At 44.0% G+C, this 18,346-nt stretch overlaps 1 protein-coding gene across 2 annotated transcripts; it reads left to right on the top strand.

Annotated features, from left to right (window-relative positions):
- The first annotated feature begins 398 nt into the window (after positions 1-398).
- LOC123993606 (EH domain-containing protein 1-like) lies at positions 399-17,023 on the top strand. 2 transcript variants are annotated; one of them, XM_046295943.1, is made up of 7 exons: positions 399-411; positions 2,390-2,814; positions 6,948-7,045; positions 11,053-11,294; positions 13,825-13,995; positions 14,243-14,407; positions 14,656-17,023. In XM_046295943.1, the coding sequence occupies exons 2-7, from the start codon at positions 2,426-2,428 to the stop codon at positions 15,193-15,195; spliced, it is 1,605 nt and encodes a 534-aa protein (XP_046151899.1). In that variant the 5' UTR covers positions 399-411; positions 2,390-2,425; the 3' UTR covers positions 15,196-17,023. The 2 variants fall into 2 exon arrangements, with proteins under 2 accessions (XP_046151899.1, XP_046151898.1); XM_046295942.1 differs by lacking the exon at positions 399-411 and adding an exon at positions 1,762-2,064.
- Positions 17,024-18,346: the final 1,323 nt, after the last annotated feature.

Here is an 18,346-nt window from a genome sequence, read left to right as displayed (position 1 = left end):
ACGTGTGTATTGTGTGTACGTCAGCGGAGTCTGCTGAGGGGAAGATGGCTCATAATAATGGCTGGAATGGAGCAAATTAAATGGCATCAAATACATGGAAACCATGGAAACCATGGAAACCATGTATTTGATGTGTTTTGATATCATTCCACTTCAGCCATTATCACAATCCCGTCCTCCCAAATGAAGGTGCCACCAACCTGCTGTGGTGTACGTGTGTGTCGGCTTTGTGTGCTTGCGAATGTCTTACTGCATGGCTATATATGTTCAAACAGGATGCAAAGTTTATGGGCAGGGTCTGTTACATATTTACTGTATGTATAATGATTAATTTCTCTCTCCCTCTCACGGTCTTAAGCAGCCCTCGCTCACTTCCTTAACTAGTACTTTACTGAACTTCAGTTCCTGAGGGTGAGTAAGTTCAGTTTGTTTTTAAATTGTTATGTTTAAATCTCAACCTGTCTAGATTATGAGATCCCATTGGATGAGATGAAGACATTTAATCAATTGTAATAGATCATTCCATCCATAGTCAGTTTTATTTAGGACGCTGGTAGCCTTTTATCTTGCGGTTTCCTCTTCTTGTAACTGGCAGGCACAAAGAAAGTCAGCTGATAAGTGATTCAATGATTATCTTTAGTGATGTGTGAATTCCCTGATCAGAGAAAGAAACTCAAATGAATTTAAAAACATAGAAAGAGAGCAACATGTAAGACTGAAAGGTGAACAAAGTTGAAGGAGGAAATAAGGGGCCAAAGTCACTCTCTCCTGAATTGTTTTAATGTTTTGTTTTGCAAAGCTGGAAGGGTGGAAGGTAAAGATCAGTGAGTCAAAGTCTATAGAGATTCTGGGAAGGACAGCGAGAAAGAGAAGGCCTAGGATTCTGGAACTAAAGGGTTAACAAATAATAACTGTTTTGTAAGTTCAATACTGTTTGAAATCCTCTGAATTCAACAAATGTAATTGAATTCATGAATCCATATAAAAGTATTTCATTGATTGAAGTTGAATAACTGACTCCCCTTTACAGAAGAACCAGACATCCTCCTGTATGTGCTGAACGGGACCAACCCTTTGAGAACATTGCGCTGGTGGGCACAATCACCATGATTTTATTGCTACAGTTGAGTGATACACAATCTGTATTGTAAATTAGCAATAAGGTAGATCAAAGGTAATAATAAAATAAAGTAGGTGTCATTCTTAATGGCGTCTTAGCTCCATTATCACCTGCTTTTTATGCAGTGTCATCGCATGTTCAGATTTATGGCACAGTGTTGTAATTCTCTTTGATCAACAGGGGGCAGTCTATTCTCACGCTATATGACAAGACAATTTGAGACTTGTGATAAGAGTACGTAAATGGTTTTACTATCGAATCATGTGGCTTTACGGCTGTGTGATAAAGTGTGCTATAACTCCAGTGTCTGGTGTCCGCTGGCTGTAACAGCATCTCCATATGGAATAGCTCAGGGTTCCAGTGGAGCTGCTGTTATGGGCGGAGAGACACCCCTGGTCATCACCCTGGGTGCACTGTGTAGACCTAAATCTACTGTATGTGACGTTGTATGTGCACTTGTATGTACCTACTCAAGAGTAGGCCTTTTACTACGAATGTATTTCTATTGTGTTTCTTTTCAGTGTTTCTTTTCACAATAAAGATACTGGCATTTACTGTAATTGTCTCTCTTGTTTAGTGTGTCTGGTCTTTACCACAGCCTACCACATATTTGGGCCAGCAATGAAGACACACACACATTTTTATTTGGCAATCAGACAGGGCAATATAGAGCTGAGTCTAACTTTTAAGGAATTGCGATAGTGAGGCCAAACCAGCAATGTGCTGCAGTGGTCATAAGACTGGGTAAAATGACGATGAGCCAATTGCCAGTTTCTTCATCCTCATTCCTCACTTTCACAATTTTGAGCGACGATAGGCCTACGTACTTCATTCATTCCGTGGGACTTTTATTTTGAAGTTCACATTCCACTTCCGCTTTCTGCGTGTCACACACACAAGTGTCAGCCAGCAGGTGAACGCGGTCACATAACTCTAAAGGACAGGTAAAAGTTATGTTTTCCTCATTTTAAAGGATAGTGTGTTTTTATTATTAAATGTTTAAGAGAAATTGCGCTCTCGACTTCTATGAAAGATTGCCAATAGCCGGCTAGATACATTCATTCTCAAATTACTGGAGAGGGATTGTGCTTGGTGCGTGATTGACTAGTAGTACAAACTAGTTGGGGCGTGTTTGGCTAGTCGGGAGGGAGGGACAATCAACACTTCAAGACTCGCCTACTTTAGCCAACGTTACTCTACTACTGTGATCTATGATAAGAGTTGCACTAACAACTTAGCCACATCGCCATCTCTCTCTGCTGTTTTCAGATCCAAAGCGACACTGCTGTGTCAAACCAGCTCACCATGTTCCGCACTAGGGATAAAAAAACGCCAGAACCGTTCCAGGATGTTTCGCAAGGTTTGAAGAAACTTTACCGGACTAAACTCTTTCCCCTGGAGGACAGCTACCAATTCCACGACTTCCATTCACCGGCGCTCGAGGATGCGGACTTCGACAACAAACCCATGGTTCTTTTGGTCGGTCAGTACTCGACCGGGAAAACTACCTTTATTCGGCACCTGATGGAGCAAGACTTCCCCGGTATGAGGATCGGGCCCGAGCCGACAACAGACTCTTTCATAGCCGTGATGCACGGTGACCAGGACGGGATGATACCTGGCAACGCCTTGGTAGTCGACCCCAAAAAACCCTTCCGCAAACTCAACGCATTTGGTAACGCGTTCCTCAACAGGTAAATACTCATTCCAAGTTCCCACGCACTAGTAGGGGAGGGTATGCCTTTTGTAAAGTACAGTGTACAAAAAGGCTATACCTCATACGTAGGACTAATAGCCAGTAGCTCATTTCACAACATTGTTACTTGATTGTTGATCACCTGACCTGATGAAGTGTCAGGTGACAGTCATAATGTCATTGACAGTGACACCACTCCCAGCATTCCATACCTCAGGCACAAGCCTCTCCATTTAGGGACTCTTTGAAATAAAATCTCTACTGTTGCATCATATTCCTCCAGTCATTTAGCCCAAGATGTTTATACCTTCAATTCATCACCACAACAGATTGTAGCCTCTGTTGCATCTACTACAAACACCTGTTTGTTAACCCACCTGGAAAAGTCACCTTGCCAAGTAGACAACCTTTTATTTGAACAGTGTGTAACAGCACCTAGCCTAAACTAGATGAGTCACATCCTAGTCTGGCTACCCTGCAGCAGATTGATTTGGGTTCATGTCACTGTAAGGTAAATTAAACAAATATGAATGACTGTGTTTACAGTAGCCAGGCAACCCAGTGAGTTATGTCTTCCTCTTAGTTGAATGGACATCCCAGGGCAGGCTACAGCTGCCACATGAGTGGTAACAGCTGGCCAACTCCCACTGTGGCTTCTGCCTGCTATGAGATGAAGTCAAAGTGCAGTGCTGGTATGTTCTTTATGGTAGTGTGACAGCACAGTAAGTCAGAATCTAGGCTATAATGGTTGCAGGCAGCCTAATTCTGTTATTTTGCCACTTAATTGGGCTCCCTGTCTAAACGCAGCCGACTAGTCAATACTCATCTGGTCTTCTTGTTTGTTCAATGACTCAATACCGTGACAAATCAAAGTGATTCAGTGGTCCAGACTGCTCTATGGCACATTCTGACACCACAGTCAGATGTTCTAGTCTGTTCTATATGGCATTATGACAACAATCAATGGCAGTTTGTCTGTCCTGGGGCTTTGTGTACTCTCTGTTTTCTTTCAGACTTCAAACTAGGGCTGGGAATTGCCAGGGACCTTACAATAGGCATCGGCTAATGGGGATCCCAAATATATCCAATCTCTAAATAAACCAAATGATCACTACTGAGGTGCAATAGGATTGTAGGCTATTATGATTCTCCCCATTTTCTACATGTATTATTAAGATTCGATGCTGTGATTTTATTGCGATTTAATGTTCCAAATGTATTACTCACCATGCGTCTGCTGCAGTGGGACAAGAGCCATGAGAACTGGTTTTGATCAGTAATGGAAATAAAAGTGCTGAAAACAAATGAGCTCCCTATTTAAAAAGAAGATGGAGAACAAACTATGAAGGAAAAATCCTGGCATTTTGGTGGAGGTACAGTACAGCCAACAAGTGCCAAAATTATATTGTCAAAACAATACTATATGAAATATCGTCAAATATTATCCCGATGTGTAACTTTTTTTTCTTCCCCCATCACTACTTTAAACACAATCCCTCAAGGTTGGTTTATTGCAGTGTCCTTTATTGAAGTAGTCCTTCTTTCTAATGGATATCTCCTCTCTGTGAGAGCTTGGCTGTCACCCCAAGACACAGCACCTAAACAGATGGTTAGATAAACCTGGCCTTGTCTCTCTCTCTGTGCTACAGACTGACTGGACAGGTTTTAGAGGAAGTCATGTGCTCAACCTGGCAATAGGTCATTTCCTCAACCCCAGATTAGCTGTGGTGCTTCGGACACTGCCATATGCTGGTTCAAGACACATGGGTCACCACTGATACTGGACTACACTGCTGCTCACTCCTGTTCTGGGGTACTACATTGCCCAGGATGCATCTGTAGAATTGATTTCTGTTGGCTCATAGCAGAGAAAGTCAATGAGGGTCAATTGATAATTAGCCTCGCTTAGAGGCTAATTGATGAGATGAACAAGGCGTCACAAGGCCCATTAGACAGGGCTGTTTCACAACCAGACTGATGACTATTGTAACCGAGGGAGCAGCACAGACACAGATGGTGAGATGATTATAGATCTATAACCATAGCATTGGCCTTTAATTACCACAACCAGCCATCGGCCGTTCTCTCTCTCTCTCTCTCTCGTGTGTGTGTGTGTGTGTGTGTGTGTGTGTGTGTGTGTGTGTGTGTGTGTGTGTGTGTGTGTGTGTGTGTGTGTGTGTGTGTGTCCACAATGGTTGTAGTAAGAGTCAGCGGGATGGGGTTCCGTTTTACTGAACTCAGCCTGTTATTTCAGGACACTGACTGACTGCACATTACTGCATGGGGTCTTCCAGTAACATCTCAAAAGGAAATGTTAAGTACTTGGGCCTACTTGTCTTGCACACAATGTCCACCATGTCCTCAAGCCTCATAGTAATTTCTTCACTTTGGGGAGTTGTGGGGCTGCCTGATGAAGGGTTCAGAGAGGGAGGGGGAAGAAGGTATGGGGGTTACTGTTTGAGTAGTGTCTGGTGGAGTGGGAGAGATTCTGAGGTTAGCACAGTTGTGCTGAGCTTTGTGTGAAAAATATTAGATAAACTGGAAGGCTTGGATTTTCAAATCCCATTCGTCAACAACTAGTGTAGACTCCACAACGGGTGTAGACTGACGGTGAAATGCTTACTTGCAGGCCCTTCCCAACAACGCAGAGAGAAACATTGAAAAAGAATAGAAAGATAACACAAGGAACAAATACACAGTGAGTGATGATATGTACATGTAGATGGGGGTAAAGGGACTAGGCCACAGGATAGATAAACAGTAGTAGCAGCAGCGTATGTGATGAGTTAAATAATTTAGTGTGTTAGGGCGTGGGGGGGGTATTGCAGATAGTCCGGGTGGCTATTTGGTTAACTATTTAGAAATCTTATGGCTGTTCAGGTTCCTGTTGGGAGTCATGTTGGTTCCAGACTTGGTCTATGACTTGATGTAGAACTTTTTGAGGATCTGAGGGCCCATGACAAATCTTTTCAGTCTCCTGAGGGGGAAGAGGTGTTGTGCCTTCTCAATGACTGTGTTGGTGTGTGTGTGGACCATGTTAATTCCTTAGTGATGTGGACCCTGTAGTCCACGATCAGATCCTTTGTCTTGCTGACATTGAGGGAAGGATTGTTGTCCTGGCACCACACTGCCAGTTCACTGACCTCCCGCAGATTCCCTCTGTGATCTGTGATGGTGTGCAAGCCCAGCCATATCCGACGAGCGCCAGAGCCAGCGGAGTAGGAGTCCATCTTAGTCCTGTATTGACGCTTTGCCTGTTTGATTCCTCGTCGTAGGTCGTAGCAGGATTTCTTATAAGCGTCAGGATTAGTGTTCTCCGCACTTTGAAAGCGGCAGCTCCAGCCTTTAGCTCAGTGCAGATGTAGCCTGTAACCAATAGCTTCTGGTTGGGATATGTAATATTCCTTTTGTGATATGATACTCCTCTAGAACAGGAATTTTCACACCCCTATTTATTTTACTTCTTGTTTGGCCTTAAATTTCCTCTCCTATGAGTGTTTGTGTGATAATTTAAGCTAAGAGCTTAGTTCTACTAGTATTATGACCCAATGCCTGTAGTATAATGTCCAGAATATAAGTTCTGGGGCAGCGGAGTTCTGGGGCAGCGGAGTTCTGGGGCAGCGGAGTTCTGGGATGAGAAGGAAAATAAGTGGTTAAATGTAACAGTCGTTGTTCCTGCTTGAGGAAACTGCAGTCTTCTGTTTGACTGACCTAGCCCTCTCTCTCCAGATACAAAACATGTTGTTTTCTCTGTGTGTGTCATGATTTGCTCCCAATTATATACTTACCCACTTGAAGTTTTAGGCTGAGGGACATTATGTTTGGGCTGACTAATGCACAACTATAATATGATGTATTGTTTAGGCTTGCCAGTGAGTCAAGGTTATTCATGAGTTAGTTATTTTATGAACAATTTAATAAATTATGCAGAATTTAACTCTCACAAACTTGTTTTTGTATTTTGTTTTGTTCCACTTCTAGGCAAACCATTCAATTCCCATTTCTAGCCTTGACAAGTTGACTGTAAGCAGTTTAGACGTAGATTAATGCCCGTCTTTGTTTCAACATCCCTTTCTCTCTCTCTTTATATCTACCTCTTTCACTTCCACCCTCCACTCCATCTCCTTGCAGATTTACGTGTGCTCAGATGTCCAACCCGGTCCTGGAGAGCATCAGTATCATCGATACCCCTGGAATCCTGTCGGGAGAGAAACAGAGGATAAGCAGAGGTCAGCCTCACAACCACGCAAAAACACTTGCTTTTATGTTTTTTTCCACAGTTCTCTATAAAGGTGTCAACCACTAAGTGGGTCAGAGGTAACACAGGCAATTTAAATCTCACCTAAGATGAGAGAATAGTATGCAAGACTTCTCTTTTCTGTTAAGAGAAGTACAACTAATGCAAACTAGTGCAACTGACTCTTATGACATTTGGGGTCCTAGGAAGGGAAGCTGACTAGAACTGAGATGACTGTGAGTTTCCTCACAATCCCTATGTTGCACATTTTCTGATAATGTTCAGCCAATATCTTATTGGCTCATTCTGCTAATACTATTTGGTCATATCATTTCTTATTGGGTCATTTTTTACCAACACTTCAAGTGAAAGGTTGAGAGATCAAATTGTATTTGTCACATCATGCTTCATAAGCAACAAGTGTAGCCTACCAGTGAGTTGCAGAGTTGAATGCTTAGTGTATGTATGTGTGTGTGTGTATGTATATATATGATTTTTTTTTAAAGAAATAGTGACACCAGAAGTAAATACGCAGTGAATAACAAGTAAAAACTAACATGGCTATATACAAGGAGTACCAGGTACATATGGGCAGTGTTAAAGTGAATAGGTAACAGGGTCAATGATAGACAGCAGAAGTGTATTTGGTGTCTGTGGGGCGTCAGTATGCATGTGTGCCCGTGTTATGTGTATGTGTCATAAGAATGTGTGGGTTAAAAAAAATAAGTAAATGCAGGTACTCCGATTAGCTATTTAGTAGTCTTATGGCTTGGGTGTAGAAGCTGTTCATGTTTCTGTTGGTTCCAGACATGAACAGAATCTACCCCCAAGCAAAAAGACTGCTAAACAAGACTGCTAGAGAGCTGGGCAGAGATCCCAAGAGAGTAGAGACAAGGAAAGAAGGGACAACATGGAGAAGTGTGAGAGCTTAACATAGCTAAGAGCTATGAGATGAGGGGAAAGTATGAGAGCTTAACATAGCTAAGAGCTATGAGATGAGGGGAAAGTATGAGAGATAAACATAGCTAAGAGCTGTGAGATGAGGGGAAAGTATGAGAGATAAACATAGCTAAGAGCTGTGAGATGAGGGGAAAGTATGAGAGATAAACATAGCTAAGAGCTGTGAGATGAGGGGAAAGTATGAGAGAAAGATAGCTAAGAGCTGTGAGATGAGGGGAAAGTATGAGAGAGAAACATAGCTAAGAGCTGTGAGATGAGGGGAAAGTATGAGAGAGAAACATAGCTAAGAGCTGTGAGATGAGGGGAAAGTATGAGAGAGAAACATAGCTAAGAGCTGTGAGATGAGGGGAAAGTATGAGAGAGAAACATAGCTAAGAGCTGTGAGATGAGGGGAAAGTATGAGAGAGAAACATAGCTAAGAGCTGTGAGATGAGGGGAAAGTATGAGAGAGAAACATAGCTAAGAGCTGTGAGATGAGGGGAAAGTATGAGATAAACATAGCTAAGAGCTGTGAGATGAGGGGAAAGTATGAGAGAAACATAGCTAAGAGCTGTGAGATGAGGGGAAAGTATGAGAGAAAGATAGCTAAGAGCTATGAGATGAGGGGAAAGTATGAGAGAGAAACATAGCTAAGAGCTGTGAGATGAGGGGAAAGTATGAGAGATACATAGCTAAGAGCTGTGAGATGAGGGGAAAGTATGAGAGAAAGATAGCTAAGAGCTGTGAGATGAGGGGAAAGTATGAGAGAAACATAGCTAAGAGCTGTGAGATGAGGGGAAAGTATGAGAGAAAGATAGCTAAGAGCTGTGAGATGAGGGGAAAGTATGAGATAAACATAGCTAAGAGCTGTGAGATGAGGGGAAAGTATGAGAGAAACATAGCTAAGAGCTGTGAGATGAGGGGAAAGTATGAGAGAAAGATAGCTAAGAGCTATGAGATGAGGGGAAAGTATGAGAGAGAAACATAGCTAAGAGCTGTGAGATGAGGGGAAAGTATGAGAGAGAAACATAGCTAAGAGCTGTGAGATGAGGGGAAAGTATGAGATAAACATAGCTAAGAGCTGTGAGATGAGGGGAAAGTATGAGAGAAACATAGCTAAGAGCTGTGAGATGAGGGGAAAGTATGAGAGAAAGATAGCTAAGAGCTATGAGATGAGGGGAAAGTATGAGAGAGAAACATAGCTAAGAGCTGTGAGATGAGGGGAAAGTATGAGAGAAACATAGCTAAGAGCTGTGAGATGAGGGGAAAGTATGAGAGAAAGATAGCTAAGAGCTATGAGATGAGGGGAAAGTATGAGAGAGAAACATAGCTAAGAGCTGTGAGATGAGGGGAAAGTATGAGAGAGAAACATAGCTAAGAGCTGTGAGATGAGGGGAAAGTATGAGAGAGAAACATAGCTAAGAGCTGTGAGATGAGGGGAAAGTATGAGATAAACATAGCTAAGAGCTGTGAGATGAGAGGAAAGTATGAGAGAAACATAGCTAAGAGCTGTGAGATGAGGGGAAAGTATGAGAGAGAAACATAGCTAAGAGCTGTGAGATGAGGGGAAAGTATGAGATAAACATAGCTAAGAGCTGTGAGATGAGAGGAAAGTATGAGAGAAACATAGCTAAGAGCTGTGAGATGAGGGGAAAGTATGAGAGAGAAACATAGCTAAGAGCTGTGAGATGAGGGGAAAGTATGAGAGAGAAACATAGCTAAGAGCTGTGAGATGAGGGGAAAGTATGAGAGAGAAACATAGCTAAGAGCTGTGAGATGAGGGGAAAGTATGAGAGAAACATAGCTAAGAGCTGTGAGATGAGGGGAAAGTATGAGAGAGAAACATAGCTAAGAGCTGTGAGATGAGGGAAAGTATGAGAGCGAAACATAGCTAAGAGCTGTGAGATGAGGGGAAAGTATGAGAGATAAACATAGCTAAGAGCTATGAGAGGAGGAGCAGAGGGAACGTATGAGAGATACATAGCTTTGAGCGATGAGAAGAGGAGCAGAGGGAAAGTGTGTGTAAATGCATATGTCTGTGTGTCAAGATGACCCTATTTAGCCTTGGGGGGTGAAATGCTGTACTTCAATATCACATACATACCTCAGACCACTATCAACACACACACAGCTGACTGTATTGTTCATCGGGGGTATGACAGTGCCTGGGGCTGGTGTTGTGTGTGTTAGAAGCAACAGTTGTTGGTAGACTGGAGAGCGTGGTGCAGTAGACATTGTGGAGACAGTTGTTTCAAACTCCATTTGATGGAAAGAATGTCCTCTAAATCCCACAGGCCTCTGACCTTCAGATTCCCCCATCTCTCTGTCTCCCCCATCTCTCTCTCTCTCCTGTTTTGATATGCTAGTGTTATGATTTCCCTTTCTCCTCTCTTTCTGTGATTCTGTCTCTTTCACTCACTTTCTCTTGCTCGCATTTGTTCTCTCCCACTCACTCTTTCCACTGCCCCTCCCACCCCCCTGACACACACATGCACAAAGCCTACCCCTGGAATGCGTGTGCAGCAGATCTGGTGCTGATTGTGTGGCCAGCTGCGTAGATTAGCTTTTTAGACTGACTGCCTGCATTCTTTTCCGATCAGATGACGGCACTAATCAAAACCATAATTCCCCCCTCTATTTCTCTTCCTTTGTATTTTTAAAGGGCCTCTGCTCGCTGCGCCAGAACTCCCCAGGCTTCTGTTCAGAAAAGGAAAAGCCTCTCTGTTCCTATTGCTTTTCAGACTCCTCTGTTGTTTTTTAAATAGGCTAAAGAGAATGGCACTGAACACGTTTGAATATTTGGACAGTATCAGAGATGTTTTGAAATATGCTGCATAGGTTCTATACTTTCAGTGTCCATCAGTAGTGTTGTCCATTATAGGTTCATGTTAGCCACAATACACCACAACCCACACCATCAAAACCCAATATCCACTTTTCCTATTCATTTTGTCATCATCTTTCTCCCCACAATCTCATTTGGGGTTCCTCAACATAAGTCTTGCTGATAGACAGTCCAGACTGTGTGACTCCAGCGTAACCCGCCTTGCCGCTCTACAGGGTATGACTTTGCAGCAGTACTGGAGTGGTTTGCAGAGCGTGTGGACCGCATCATCCTCCTGTTTGACGCCCACAAGCTGGACATCTCAGACGAGTTCTCTGAGGTGATCCGCGCCCTGAAGAACCACGAGGACAAGATGCGCGTGGTGCTGAACAAGGCTGACCAGATCAACACGCAGCAGCTGATGAGGGTCTACGGTGCCCTCATGTGGTCGCTGGGGAAGATCATCAACACCCCCGAGGTGACTTATTATTTGTTTTATTTCAACAAAGATGTGCCTGAAATCGCACCCTATTCCTTATATAGTTCACTACTTTCCTTATATACTTCACTACTTTCCCTATATAATACACTACTTTCCCTATATAGTTCACTACTTTCCCACAATCAAAAGTAACTCTATATTGGGAGTAGGGTGCCATATCAGACGCAGACATTTTTAAATACATATAGAGTTGCCTTAGCTGTCGGATGACAACAAAACAAAACAACATTCAAGGATAAAAGAAACGGTAATGTCTAACAACTTCTTTCCATTGTGTTCTAGTCGCTTTGGACAAAGGTGTGCTAAATGGCATATACACTACTGTTCAAAAGTTTAGGGCCACAATGGACAATCTTTTTATTCTGAGATATGGCTTTTTCTTTGCAACTCTGCCTAGAAGGCCAGCATCCCGGAGTCGCCTCTTCACTGTTGACGTTGAGATTGGTGTTTTGCGGGTACTATTAAAGGAAGCTGGCAGTTGAGGATTTGTGAGGCATCTGTTTCTTAAACTAGACAATCTAATGTACTTGTCCTCTTGCTCAGTTGTGCACCGGGGCCTCCCACTCCTCTTTCTATTCTGGTTAGAGCCAGTTTGTTCTGTTAAGGGAGTAGTACACAGCGTTGTATGAGCTCTTCAGTTTCTTCTAAATTTCTTGCATGGAATAGCCTTAATTTCTCAGAACAAGAATAGACTGACGAGTTTCAGAAGAAAGTCACAAATGCTGATGGTCCAGATACTCAACTAGTCTAAAGAAAGCCAGTTTTATTGCTTCTTCAATTAGCACAACAGTTTTCAGCTGTGCTAATATAATTGCAAAAACGTTTTCAAATTATCAATTAGCCGTTTTTAAAATGATAAACTTGGATTAACTAACACAACGTGCCACTGGAACACAGGAGTGATGGTTGCTGATAATGGGTGTCTGTATGCCTATGTAGATTTTCCATAAAAAATCTGCCATTTCCAGCTACAATAGTCATTTACAACAATGTCTACACTGTATTTCTGATCAACTTGATGTTATTTTACTGGACAAATGTGCTTTTCTTTCAAAAACAAGGACATTTCTAAGTGACCCCAACATTTGAATGTGTGTGTGTACATAAACTCAGCAAAAAAAGAAACATCTTTTTTTCAGGACCCTGTCTTCCAAAGATAATTCATAAAAATCCAAATAACTTCACAGATCATCATTGTAAATGTTTTAAACACTGTTTCCCATGCTTGTTCAATGAACCATAAACAATTAATGAACATGCACCTGTGGAACGGTCGTTAAGAAACTAACAGCTTACAGATGGTAGACAATTAAGGTCACAGTTATGAGAACTTAGGACACTAAAGAGGCCTTTCTACTGACTCTGGAAAAACACAAAAAGAAAGATGCCCAGGGTCCCTGCTCATCTGTGTGAACGTACCTTACTGTGAACGCCTACTAAGACAGCGCTACAGGGAGACAGGACGGACAGCTGATCGTCCTCGCAGTGGCAGGCCACGTGTAACGACACCTGCACAGGATCTGTACATCCGAACATCACACCTACCAGAACCAGGAATGCACAATCCCTCCATCAGTGCTCTGACTGTCCGCAATAGGCTGAGAGAGGCTGGACTGAGGGCTTGTAGGCCTGTTGTAAGGCAGGTCCTCACCAGACATCACCGGCAACAACGTTGCCTATGGGCACAAATCCACACTCGCTGGACCAGACAGGACTGACAAAAAGTGCTCTTCACTGACGAGTCGGATGTTTTGTCTCACCAGGGGTGATGGTCGGATTCGCGTTTATTGTTCAAGGAATGAGCGTTACACAGAGGCCTGTACTCTGGAGCTGGATTAATTTGGAGGTGGAGGGTCCGTCATGGTCTGGGGCGGTGTGTCACAGCATCATCAGACTGAGCTTGTTGTCATTGCAGGCAATCTAAATGTTGTGCGTTACAGGGAAGACATTCTCCTCCCTAATGTGGTACCCTTCCTGCAGGCTAATTCTGACATGACCCTCCAGCATGACAATGCCACCAGCCATTCTGCTCATTCCTTGCATGATTTCCTGCAAGTTAGAAATGTCAGTGTTCTGCCATGGCCAGTGAAGAGCCCGGATCTCAATCCCATTGAGCACATCTGGGACCTGTCGGATCGGAGGGTGAGGGCCACCCCCCCCCCCCCAGATATGTCCTGGAACTTGCAGGTGGCTTGGTGGAAGAGTGGGGGTAACATCTCACAGCAGGAACTGGCAAATATGGTGCAGTCCATGAGGAGGAGATGCACTGCACTACTTAATGCAGCTGGTGGCCACACCAGATAATGACTTACTTTTGATTTTGCCCCCCCCCCCCCCCTTCAGGGACACATTATTCCATTTCTGTGGAACTTGTTCAGTTTGTCTGTTGTTGAATCTTATGTTCATACAAATATTTACACATGTCAAGTTTGCTGAAAATAAACACAGTTGACAGTGAGAGGCCGTTTCCTTTTTTTGCTGAGTGTGTGTGTATTGTGGTCCTCAGGTGGTGAGGGTGTACATCGGGTCGTTCTGGGCCCAGCCTCTCCTGATCCCTGACAACAGGAAGCTGTTTGAGGCTGAGGAACAGGACTTGTTCCAGGACATCCAGGGGCTTCCCCGGAATGCAGCGATACGGAAACTCAACGACCTCATCAAGAGGGCACGGCTGGCTAAGGTGAGACTGGATGGGGGAGGGTTCCCAGATGGGTGTAGGGAAGGTGTGATGGAATATCCAAGAGAGCACTTTAGCAGAGAGGAGCAGAGTTAAAGTTAGTAGTATTTTGTTGTGGGTCAACCGGTAGTTTCTAAAGGATGTTTGAACCCTTGTCCATGCCTACATCTTTAGGTTTATTATGGCAGAATATCAGTCTGGGTCAATAGCTTGTTTCTAAAGGTTGTGTGACCTTTGAACCCTTGTCCAGGTCCATGCCTACATCATCAGCTCTCTGAAGAAGGAGATGCCCAGTGTGTTTGGGAAGGAGAACAAGAAGAAGGAGCTGATCGCCAACCTGGGAGAGACGTACCTGAAGATAGAGAGGGAACATCAGATCTCCCCTGGAGACTTCCCTAAACTCAAGAAGATGCAGGTGAAATGGGGCCTCTGAATCCATATCTAGTTTAGCCTTTGTTTCCTCAGAGAAAAGTTAATGGTATAGTTTCCGTACACACATCCACACCAGAGGTTAATGAATGTGACTCTACAAACTGAAGTGTTATCCTGTCCTCCATATTATGTTGTTAAAGAAATGAAGACCATCCAATGATGAACACATTGTTTATTAATGACATCAAACCTTTAACATAGTATACATCTCCCCTCTCCTTCATTCTGTAGGAGCTCCTGGCTGACCATGACTTCTCTAAGTTCTCTACCATGAAGCCCAAGCTGCTAGAGGCTGTGGAGGACATGTTGGCCAATGACATCGCCCGCCTCATGACCCTGGTCCGCCAGGAGGAAGCCGCCATGCCCAGCCAGGCTGTCCACGGAGGCGCCTTCGAGGGCACCATGTCCGGCCCCTTCGGCCACGGCTACGGAGAGGGAGCCGGGGAAGGCATCGACGAGCTGGAGTGGGTGGTGGGCAAGGACAAACCCTCATACGATGAGATTTTCTACACACTGTCGCCGATCAATGGTAAAGTGTCAGGCGCGGCAGCCAAGAAGGAGATGGTGAAGTCAAAGCTGCCCAACACGGTCCTGGGCAAGATCTGGAAGCTGGCCGACGTGGATAAGGATGGTTACCTGGACGACGAGGAGTTTGCGTTGGCCAATCACCTGATCAAGGTGAAGCTGGAGGGGCATGAGCTGCCGGGGAAGCTTCCGGAACACCTAGTGCCACCTTCTAAACGCCACCAGGAGATTGATATGGGAGAGTGATATGGGACTGGGAGGAAGGGGGGAAAACCACAATCTAATGAGCCAGGGACAGACTGGGGAGGGCTGGGTTAAGGAGGGGTTGTTTTGAGGCATGGGGGAAAATGTTTCTGAAGATTAGCTGAGGGATGGTTGGGCGGGTGGAGAGTTGGTACTTATGAATGGACATTAACGGAACGAAATGGGTTGATTGCTGCATGAGGGAATGGGATGGGGAAACTTGCTAAATAAATGTTTTGCAAATATATCAGATCCAAAAAATATACTGTCCATAGGTTGATCCAAAGAGACATAATTAACATCCTTTTTGAAGAAAAAACAATTCTAAATTAGAATATTTTATCTATATTTTTGTATTTCCTGTCTGTTTACTATGGGATGCATTCAAATGCTTCCATTTGATTATTTTCTCAGATGAATTAAAAGGAAATATTTATCCCAAGAAGGTAGTCTAGTATTTACTATGTTGGAAAACTTTTACATACTGGCCACGTTGCAATTTACACATTCAATAATTTCAACCAAACTGCTTGCGAGCATCTGCGTAGCCAGGCGCTAAAATTTAACATGGTTCTATGTTAGACACTTGACGTGCTGAAAGTCCCGCTTCTCCCATCTACTCATTGGTTTTTAGGAGCATATACCCACGTGGGTGATTGAAAGATGAAGTCCACACTCCAGTCCTGTTGGTAGCAGTAATGCATCTTAAAGTTGGTTGCCAACCGCAATATAAAATCCACAGAAGACTGAACAAGGAGAGATTATTAGAAACTAACTAGGTTTCTCCTTTTATCTGTGGATTAATTGTCGGATTTGAGAACACACAATTTTGTGTCAGAGTTTTGATATTTCAACCGGCGTATCCTGGTCGCATCTGGTGGGGATTAGACCAACTCAACGTATGCACGGTTATACATGTGCAGCCGGTTTGGTCATTGTGTTATTTAGAAATGTCAAACTGTATTGAATTGAATACCTAAGTGCCCCCTGTAGGTGAGAACTGGTCACAGTCTGCTGGGCTGGAAGCAAACACCTGATGACAGGACTCGGCTTATCTATCTGCTTGTAAAATATGTTTTGGACAAGGGTGGAGAGATACAGCTGTCGGCCTATTGATCAAGTGAAGATACTGACAGAGTGTGAGAGAGAAGGAAGTGATTATGAGATTCTGGAACACTTTCACAGTGAACATGTGGAGATCATTTACAATGCTGGAAGGACAGTTGAAAAAGTTCCAGAACGTTAACACAAATCATAAACGGACAGAGACATACATTTTTAGTTGAAAGTTGAAACCATCGAAGCTTTCAAAAACACGTTTTAAACAACTAGACTGGTTTCACCACAACCTGTTTTGCACCATTTCAAATGCTCTTATTTCCATATTTGATTCAAACAGATTTTACAAGAGTAACCATATGTTTACACTCAACCGATTTACTTGATTGATTGCAATTGACAATGTTGACTTTTTCCACAACTCACATACCATCACTATGACATTCCCCCCCACCCAACCCTGCCTAGTTGTTTTGCTCATAATGCCTTGTCTCTATGGTAATCATAGATATTTTTCACTCAAACTACATCTACCTCGTAGAGAATGGTCCAGGGACAGGAATGTGAGTTATGCAGAGGCACCCTGGTCTTCTGTGTGTTGGCATTCTCACTGTATAACAGGCTCATCTGCTGTTTGAATGCAGCATGTGGGTTGTTTTACATCTGTAGAAGCAGTTGTCTGTTCACACCTTGAAGCTTGTTTTTGTGCTTTGTGTTGCACCTTTTACTATTTGAACTTGATGCCCACTACATACAATGAAGGTTATACCTACTGTAGCTGTTTTATTCTTTATATGTTTCCTTTGTGTCTCTATGACAGCAGAACAACATTCTGCATCTTTCTCTCCTTTAGAACTATGCAAATGTATTGGCATCAAACACATGGAAACCATTCCATCCATTCCTCTCCAGCCATTACCATGGGCCCATCCTCCAATTAATGTGCAACCAACCTCCTGTGACCCAGACACACGTTTTGCCTCATGTCAAACGCTCACCTATGGGCCCAGCATGAAACTCCGACTGTGTGATACTCTGTCACGCTCTGACCCAGTTCCACATGATCCCCATACTCTGTCACGCTCTGACCCAGTTCCACATGATCCCCATACTCTGTCACGCTCTGACCCAGTTCCACATGATCCCCATACTCTGTCACGCTCTGACCCAGTTCCACATGATCCCCATACTCTGTCACGCTCTGACCCAGTTCCACATGATCCCCATACTCTGTCACGCTCTGACCCTGTTCCACATGATCCCCATACTCTGTCACGCTCTGACCCTGTTCCACATGATCCCCATACTCTGTCACGCCTGACCCAGTTCCACATGATCCCCATACTCTGTCACGCTCTGACCCTGTTCCACATGATCCCCATACTCTGTCACGCTCTGACCCTGTTCCACATGATCCCCATACTCTGTCACGCTCTGACCCAGTTCCACATGATCCCCATACTCTGTCACGCTCTGACCCTGTTCCACATGATCCCCATACTCTGTCACGCTCTGACCCTGTTCCACATGATCCCCATACTCTGTCACGCTCTGACCCTGTTCCACATGATCCCCATACTCTGTCACGCTCTGACCCTGTTCCACATGATCCCCATACTCTGTCACGCTCTGACCCTGTTCCACATGATCCCCATACTGTGTCACGCTCTGACCCTGTTCCACATGATCCCCATACTGTGTCACGCTCTGACCCTGTTCCACATGATCCCCATACTCTGTCACGCTCTGACCCAGTTCCACATGATCCCCATACTCTGTCACGCTCTGACCCTGTTCCACATGATCCCCATACTCTGTCACGCTCTGACCCTGTTCCACATGATCCCCATACTCTGTCACGCTCTGACCCTGTTCCACATGATCCCCATACTCTGTCACGCTCTGACCCTGTTCCACATGATCCCCATACTCTGTCACGCTCTGACCCTGTTCCACATGATCCCCATACTCTGTCACGCTCTGACCCAGTTCCACATGATCCCCATACTCTGTCATGCTCTGACCCTGTTCCACATGATCCCCATACTCTGTCATGCTCTGACCCTGTTCCACATGTTCCCCACAACATGTCTTA

Source organism: Oncorhynchus gorbuscha, linkage group LG13, assembly GCF_021184085.1.
Source record: "Oncorhynchus gorbuscha isolate QuinsamMale2020 ecotype Even-year linkage group LG13, OgorEven_v1.0, whole genome shotgun sequence".
Taxonomy (NCBI): Eukaryota; Metazoa; Chordata; class Actinopteri; order Salmoniformes; family Salmonidae; genus Oncorhynchus; species Oncorhynchus gorbuscha.
Note: the sequence above shows the minus strand (reverse complement) of the source record. Positions and strands in the feature narration are given on the sequence as shown.

Coding starts and splice junctions, on each gene's coding strand:
- LOC123993606 (XM_046295943.1), top strand. CDS start 2,426: ATGTTCCGCACTAGGGATAAAAAAACGCCAGAACCGTTCCAGGATGTT. Junction 7,046..11,052: donor GAAACAGAGGATAAGCAGAG/GTCAGCCTCACA, acceptor GCCGCTCTACAG/GGTATGACTTTGCAGCAGTA. Junction 13,996..14,242: donor AGAGGGCACGGCTGGCTAAG/GTGAGACTGGAT, acceptor ACCCTTGTCCAG/GTCCATGCCTACATCATCAG.